The 8,813-nt window shown below is 42.9% G+C and overlaps 1 protein-coding gene across 2 annotated transcripts in view; it reads right to left on the reverse strand.

Moving 5' to 3' along the window:
* ark2ca (arkadia (RNF111) C-terminal like ring finger ubiquitin ligase 2Ca) overlaps positions 1-1,944 on the reverse strand; it is a 45,553-nt gene extending 43,609 nt beyond the window's left edge. The window contains exon 1 of one of the 2 annotated variants that reach the window (XR_009446496.1): positions 1,853-1,923. Coding sequence is in view for 1 of the 2 variants with exons in the window: in XM_048538546.2 (XP_048394503.1) it covers positions 1,853-1,913 (61 nt within the window). In the remaining variant the exon portion in view is untranslated. Of the gene's footprint in view, positions 1-1,852 lie in introns of both variants that reach the window. The other variant, XM_048538546.2, reaches the window with a different exon arrangement.
* Positions 1,945-8,813: the final 6,869 nt, after the last annotated feature.

Raw genomic sequence — 8,813 nt, forward strand, 5'->3', positions numbered from 1 at the left:
TGATGACCGTGGAGACTTTGGAAAGGATGCGAAAGAAGTCTACCAGGATAGTTAGGGATAACAAGGTGTAGAGATGGATGAACACAGCAGGCCAAGCAGCATCAGAGGAGCAGTAAAGCTTTCCTTGTTATCTCAGATTCTCCAGCTTGGCAGTTTCTACTATCTCTGGACCAGGATAGTTAACTGCTTTGTATATAAGTATAATAATGAAAGCTGCTATCAATGGGCACACTAATGATAACACCTGGGTTGTCTCATGATGGGCAGTGCTGTAAAATACTCATACAGGGATCTCTCCTCATTATTGTATGTAATTCAATATAAGATTCTGATTACAAACATCATCTCCATGGCAGCCTATGAGCGTGTTCACCACACCGAACCTAGCTGCTGTTCAAAAATTCCCGGAATTGGGAACAGCACTGCAAGTATCCATTAGGGCATTTTTTATATTCTTATTTCACTCACTCATTAAGAATCTTCACCATCAGCCCCAAACAGGGCCTCATTCCAGACAAAATAGACTATGAAAGACCTGCTTAGAATAACATTGCAAATACAAACCAAAAGGTGAAAGGGCTGCAGAGCATCCTACTGTGTGTGATCACAGGAGACAAGAATCCCATTGAACAAAGGGACACAGAAAGATAAGACTGAAAGTGAAATGAAGCCAAATCCTCCTGGCTGTTCACTGAATAAATCCCCCACGTGGTGTCAGCTGTGCAGTTTAGAAAGTTCGCTCATTCAATCTCAACATCATCTCCCTCAGGGCCAGAGTTAAAGTAATTCGACTCCATTCTCCTGGGTTGAAGAGATGAAAAGTCAGCCCCAGGTTACAGCCCACAATCACTAATGAGTAATCTCTGCCGGTAACGATACATCTAACCTCAACCGAGGAGAAGGACAGGCTGGGCTTTGAATATTTCAGAAGCCTGACAGCACTCAGTATCAAGATTCACAATTAGTGGGCACCAGCATTGGTGAGGTCTCTGGAATTGAACCTCAGTTTCCATCAGCTCCTTCAGAAAAGGAGAGGACATTAAAGTCAAAAGTGATTATATTGTCACAAGCTCTCAGTTATTGAGGGAGAAGACAGTTTCATCATAGGTTAAAGAGGTTCCTGTCAAAATCCAGAATTATGAATCATTGTCAGATAACATGCTGGTCTCAATTGGTACAGGAATCATAATGATCATTTATTCTTCTTCCCTAAGTGCAGAAAGTGAAAAGACCAAAGGAAAAGGACGACAAGGAAGATAGGATCAGATCACTATTGATCCATAAGCACAGCCAGGAACATGTGCTGTAATATGTGTTTGACAATGGGGAGAAAGCAGGTACTTCTCAGTCTAGAGAACAGAGCACAAAGGCAGCCAAAAACCTACAGCACAGCACTTCACACGGCACCACATATATGTACAGTATATACATACATATATATGTGTGCTGATGTATACATCTATATACATGCATCAGTGCTAACAGAAACATGTGTGATTAACTCTATGATGCTCTGCATTGAAAAATGGATGAATTGCATGAACACAATATTTCTGGGAGAAAAAAAGGCAGGTTAATAAAGCATAATTCCTAAAAGACTGATCTTAATATGTTACACAAGGTTGCATGCTTACATTAACAAATACCAAGAATGCACTGAGATTTATAAATCAGTATTTCTCTAGAATTCAGACACAAAGAAAATGTAATCTTTGTTGCAGAATTAACAAGGCTACATATTACTCACAACATAGTCGATATAAATAGCAAAAGTGGAAACAATATCAGCTGTCTTGTAAAGAAGGGGAAAAAAGGGTTATTTTTGATCATTTCTTTCCCCTGAAGGTAGTACCTCTGTTGTTCACAGATCCAAAAACTGGAAGAACAAGATATCCGACATGTACTAGCACCATCCTGGAGCCTTTGTTGCTGACGGCCGCTGAGACAGATGGCCCATGGAGCTGCTGCCCTCCAATCCCCTATATACATTCAAATGTGGAGCTGTGCCTGCAGCTGCCTCTCATACAAAGAACAGCAGGGCAATCAAGAACACTCATTATCCAGAGACTTTATATCCTGTGGCACTCCAGCCAGCCAATCGGGGTTACTGACCCTATTGTACATGACCCCCACCCCCACTTCAATGTATCCCTCCTGTACTCCCCTCCCCACACACACACACACACACACACACACACACACATTCAGTCTCACTCTCTTTCACTTCTGTAGTATGTATGCATGACTGTGTCTGTATTTTTATATATATATATATATATATATATGATTTAGTGAGAGAATTTGGCTGCATATGTATGATCGGCAATTTCATGTTTCAGAACTGTTGATGGTACAGATTGGATACAAAATACAGTTTCTTTTCAGAGATGCGTGACCGTTGTCTACAATTGCCCCCATTTTGAAAAGTCTAATTTTCAACTGCTTCCTGAAGCTTTGGGAGTACATGTGTTTCAGCATATGTTGCTAGATTGACTCCTGGAATGTGCAGACAGGTTAGACGGGCTGGGCTTTATTTTACCAGAGTTTAGACAAGTGAGGGGTGACTTGGTTGGAGGCTTCAAGATTCCTAATGGTTTTCACAGGATCTTATGGGTGATTTATAGCTCTTATGGGTGGCACAATGGCTGAGGGGTTATCACTGCCACCTCACAGCTCCAGGTACCCAGGTTCACTTCCAGTCTTGGGTGACTCTACGTAGAGTTGGTATGTTCTCCCCATGTCTATGTGGATTTCCTCCCCCAGTCCAAAGACATGCAGGTTTGGTCAATTGGACCCTCTGGATGGGATGCTGTTTGGAGGGCTGGTACAGTCTGAATGGCCTATTTCCACATTGTAGCGATTTGCGAAGCTAGAAGTAGGGGCAGAGTTTTAAAATGAAGCATTGCTCTTTTTGGGAAAACAATGAGCAGTACTTTTCCTTTATTTTCGACGGCTATGTGACTCCGTCTTAGAGGTGGTACAGGCAAGGTGATTGAATCATTTAAAGACAGGTGACTAGATGCATAGAGTCATATAATCATACAGCACGGAAACAGACCTTTTGGAGCAACCAGTCCATGCCGAACATCATTCCTCACCCCACCTGCCTGCTCCTGGCCCACACTCCTCCAAATCCTTCCTATTCACTTATCTATCCAGATGTCTTTTAAATGTTTTAATTGTACCTGCATCCATCACTTCCTCAGAGTTCATTCCACATTCAAACCACCCTCTGTGTAAAATATTGCCTCTCATGTCTATTCTAAATCTCTCTCCTTTCACCTTAAAAATGTGCCCCCAGTCTTGAAATCCCCCATCATTGGGAAAAGACCATTAACTCTCATTATTTATAAGCTTCTATCAGATCACCCCTCAACCTCCTATGCACCAGTGGGAAAAGTCCCAGTCTATCCAGCCTTTCTTTATACCTCATACATTCCATACCCGGCAACATCCTGGTAAATCTCTTTTGAACTGTCTCCAGCATAATCATATCCTTCCTGTAACTGTTAGGCAGAGAAATCAAAGGTTATCAGGAGTTAATGGGAATGTGGAATTTGAAAAACAAACAGTAACACCATGATCTTATTGAATGATGGAGCAGGTCTGAGTGGCCAAATGGCCTGTTTAAAAACTGGAAGAACTGCAGATGCTGTAAATCAGGAACAAAAACAGAAATTGCTGGAAAAGCTCAGCAGATCTGGCAGCATCTGTGAAGAGAAATCAGAGTTAACGTTTCAGGTCCAGAGGCCCTTCCTCAGAACTGACAGCTCACGCTCCTATTTTGTACATTCATAGATCTGGAACTTATGCAGCAGTGTAAAATAGATAATAGCAAACTGGAAGCTTCTTTCCCATCTCCCCTGAGATGCATTTTAATTGAAGTCAAAATTAACAGATGAATCTCAATTTTTTTTCTAGAAATGTTGGTGTCTCCCCTTTCTCTACATAGTTTCTATCGTAAAGCACCCCTTACCCAACAAGCATTCATGAGAAGAATTTTGTTACAACATCTCCTCCCGCTATCCTATAGATTTGTCCTTTGCCCGAGACTGGTGCCTTTCGTTTATCAGCAGCAGGAACAGGAACTCTGACTGTAATTGCTTTCACTAGCCCAGGGGCACTGTAGCCTGGGATCTATTGCAGGTAACACAGCAGCGATCAACCAATTTAATAGTTTCTAATTCTGCTATACCACACAAGCTATGTCCTTTAGGAGCCAATCAGTTCTATCAGGAGTGTTGCTTCCGAGCCACTTTTAGTAGTGGACATTGAAATTTCCCACCCAGAATCAATTCTGTTTCCAACGTGGAGGAGTAATTATTCATCAGACAAGGAAGGGCGGTACATGGTAATCAGCAGTAGGTTTCCTCTCTCAAGTTTGAACTGATTCCAAAAGACATAATGAGGTCTAGAGCCAATGTTAAGGAGTCCCAGAGAAACTCCTTCACAACTGTATACCACTGTGCCTTTGTCCCTGTTGTCGTGCCCTGTCGGCGGGATAGGAATATCCAAGGATGATGCTGGTGGTGTCTGGGACATTGTCTTAAGGTATAAATCTGTGAGTATGACTACATCAGGCTGTTGCATGATTAATCTGTGAGACATGTCTCCCAGTTTTGGCACTAATCCCCAGTTGTTAATAAAGAGAACTTTGCAGAGTTGACAGGGCTGTTTCTGCCACTGTCTTTTTTGGCACACGGTCGATGCCAAGTGAGTCCATTATGTTTTGTTTACTTTCTCCAAAGGTAAGGTAAGAGTGACTGCCATTGGCATCAAGGCTTCAGTTCACTCAGAAGTGCTCACATATTCCACCAGGGGTCTGATTAATGGTCAATAAAGTGCATAATCTCAGACAACTATGAATGAGACAAGTGAGCTAGAAGTCAGAAGAGGTGAGAGTAGCTGCCTTTGATTTCAATATTGTATTTGAATGAATACAGAACTGAGATCAAGGAGTGAATGGAAATTCTTCCGACTCACATTTGATGCCAAAGCAAGATTAACCAAAGGAAGATGATTTGGTTGTTTGAGGCCAATTGACATTACCACATGACATTATCAGAGTGACATTCTTGATTTCAACATTTTTTTTGTTTCATTAATAACCTTTTCTCATCATTAGGCCAGGTCTATTCCAAAGTGTTCAGCTTCATTCACACTCACAATGTATAATGAAGCAGCCCATGCCCTTGTCTACAGCAAGAAGTAGAAAACATTCAGTGGCATGTAATAGTGTTGTAGACAGTCCTGTGAAACCTCACCTAGTGTATTGTGTACAGTTTTGGTCCTTTTATCTAAGAAAGAATACAAGGAGTACAGCAGCGATTCACCAGATCAATCCATGGGATGGTGAAATTGTTTTATGACAAGAAATTGAGGCAGCTGGGTCTTTATTTCCTAGAGCTTTGAAGAACAAAGGGTGAACTCATTGGAACTTAAATTCTTACAGGATACGACATGAATGTAGAAAAAATACTTTCCCAGACTGAGTCTAAGATCAGGGGATAAAATCTCAGAATAACGGCTAAATAATTTAAATCTGAGATAATGAAGAATTGCTTCATTCATAAAAGCAGCGATGTGCTTCTGAGACTTTATGAAGCTCTAGTTAGGCCCCATTTAGAATACTGTGTCCAATTTTGAGCCCCACACCTCAGGAAGGACATACTGGCACTGGAGCATGTCCAACTGAGATTCACACAGATGATCCTTGGAATGATAGGTTTAATGTACAATGAACGGCTAAGGATCCTGGGATTGTACTCATTAGAGTTTAGAAGGTTGAGGGGAGATCTAATAGAAACTTACAAGATAATGTATGGTTTAGAAAGGGTGGACGCTAGGAAGTTGATTCCGTCAGGTGGGGAGACTAGGACCCATGGGTGCAGCCTTAGAATTAGAGGGGTAAATTTAAAACGGAAATGAGGAGACATTTCTGCAGCCAGAGAGTGATGGGCTTGTGGAATTCATTGCCACGGAGTGCAGTGGAGGCCGAGACATTACATACCTTCAAGGCGGAGATTGATTAAATTCTTGATCTCACGAGGAATCAAGGGCTACGGGGAGAGCGCTGGGAAGTGGAGTTGAAATGCCCATCAGCCATGATTTAAATGGCGGAGTGGACTCGATGGGCCGAATGGCCTTACTTCCACTCCTATGTCTTATAGTCTTATGGTCTAAAGGATGGTGCATCTTTGGAATTCTGCACTCCATGGAGCTGTGGTAACTCAAACGGTGAGAACATTCAACAGATTTCTGGAGATTAATGACGTGTAGGAGAATGGGCCCTGATGTCGCTACGCTGTGATCTCATTGAATGGTGTACCTGGCTCGATGGGGTGAATGGCCCATTCCTCTTCCTACATTCCAGATATCTGAACATTTAAAGGCCCAATTATTCCTACCAATCCTCAATATAACCCTGAAAATCAGATTCTTCTGGGACCGCACCGACCAGGAACTGCATCACTCTATTAACACCATGGTTACAGGAGCAACACAGAGGTCATATACTCTGTTCTTCTCCAGGTCTCCAGTCACCTCTTCCCCATACTCCGTTTATTCCCACCCACACCACATTCAAGGCTGGAGGATAGTCCGCGATTCCAGAAGCAGCTCACAAGACCCAAGGGAAAAAAATGAAGCCTACTGCTGCTGCACCAAGGCAAAACAGTGCTTTAACATTTAACAGAAACATTTAAATTGTTTTAACAGAAATCAAAAGGACAAGGGTACGTGTGCCTTTGGAAAATTGGGGCAGATTAGGCCATTCAGCACTTCCAGCCTTTTAGTCTGCCATAGGACACTATAACTTCAGGGAAGAGAGGGGTATTGCAGTTTCTAATAAAATAATGTATCTAATAGTGAAACCACTGTACACTTTCATTATGCAACGTTTGGAGGTGAGTGTACACACACAATTAGGAACCAAACACTTTTGAGAGTCAGGACGGTTTGACAGTGTGTCCAAGACTGATAGAAATAACCTGCATTCATGCTATTCCTTTCACAACCTCAAGATGTTCCAAAGCACTTTTTAACCGACAACATACATTTCAAGTTGTTACTCAGTGATTCGAAGTCAAGCATATTACTTATGACAGACATTGGGAGTGCTGTTGGTGTGGCTGGTCAGAAGGGATGTCTTGGAGGTGAGTCAATTTCCCACAAGCAGCTCATAGCCCAATCAAAGTGACAAAAATCTTTGTTTTCCTATCATATTCTGAGCAGGTCCATTCTTAAACTTCTTTGCGAGGCAGCCTGTTCATTTGCGCTTGTACAATTTTAGTAAGAGCTTTGATGACCTTTGTGGAAGTTGCTTTCATTCCCTCAGTATCTTCACTTTCCAGTAAAAGAAAGTGATAGATTGGAAATACATTAAAGTAAAATAAAATCAATGAAGCCAAAAGGATATGAAAGAAAGAGAAAAAATGTAGAATTTTATCGCCCCCTTGACCATTCCCTAAAGTCCAAATAATGGACACAATTTGTATATTTTAATCATGTTTTTGTTTTGAATGAACAGCTTAGGACACATCTTTTCCTGAAAACCTCACATCTAGAATTAGACCAATGATGAAATGTTCAAGGGGCTTTTCTACACTCTGGTATCAGCTGGGTCATTTGAAGCTCAAACATAATTGTCAAAATTGAGCCCCTTATTGGTGAAAACTGCAGTTCTCACGTGTAACCACGAGATGGAGATGTCTATACACCTGTGTGATGCAACCGAGTCTTCAAGTGTTTGAAATTCTCTGGGTATTTCTGCTGGCTGCTACAAAAGCTCTTTTTATCGAATTCCATTTCACCGGATCAGGAACATAAATCTGCAGTATATTGCAGTATCCATGCTGTGAACCTCTTAAGGCATTTCCATACACTTTCAAGATCCTTAATTTGCCACCACATCTGAAAGAGCAAATTGCAAGTGACAGTTGGGTAGACCCCAATCAGCATTGCAGCATCAGCCTAAACAACAAGCTTAACTCCATCAGGGATAGTGGGAACTGCAGATGCTGGAGAATCCGAGATAATAAAATGTGAAGCTGGATGAACACAGCAGGCCAAGCAGCATCTCAGGAGCACAAAAGCTGACGTTTCGGGCCTAGACCCTTCATCAGAGAGGGGATGGGGTGAGGGTTCTGAAATAAATAGGGAGAGGGGGAGGCGGACCGAAGATGGAGAGAAAAGAAGATAGGTGGAGAGGAGAGTGTAGGTGGGGAGGTAGGGAGGGGATGGGTCAGTCCAGGGAATACAGACAGGTCAAGGAGGTGGGATGAGGTTAGTAGGTAGATGGGGGTGCGGCTTGGGGTGGGAGGAAGGGATGGGTGAGAGGAAGAACCGGTTAGGGAGGCAGAGACAGGTTGGGCTGGTTTTGGGATGCGGTGGGGGAAGGGGAGATTTTGAAGCTGGTGAAGTCCACATTGATACCATTGGGCTGCAGGGTTCCCAGGCGGAATATCAGTTGCTGTTCCTGCAACCTTCGTGTGGCATCCTTGTGGCACTGCAGGAGGCCCATGATGGACATGTCATCTGAAGAATGGGAGGGGGGATTAAAATGGTTCACAACTGGGAGGTGCAGTTGTTTATTGCGAACCGAGCGGAGGTGTTCTGCGAAGCGGTCCCCAAGCCTCCGCTTGGTTTCCCCAATGTAGAGGAAGCCACACCGGGTACAATGGATACAGTATACCACATTGGCAGATGTGCAGGTGAACCTCTGCTTAATGTGGAAAGTCATCTTGGGGCCTGGGATAGGGGTGAGGGAGGTGGTGTGGGGGCAAGTGTAGCATTTCCTGCGGTTGCAGGGGAAG

The sequence above is a fragment of the Stegostoma tigrinum genome, chromosome 1, assembly GCF_030684315.1.
Source record: "Stegostoma tigrinum isolate sSteTig4 chromosome 1, sSteTig4.hap1, whole genome shotgun sequence".
In the NCBI taxonomy this organism is placed as follows: domain Eukaryota; kingdom Metazoa; phylum Chordata; class Chondrichthyes; order Orectolobiformes; family Stegostomatidae; genus Stegostoma; species Stegostoma tigrinum.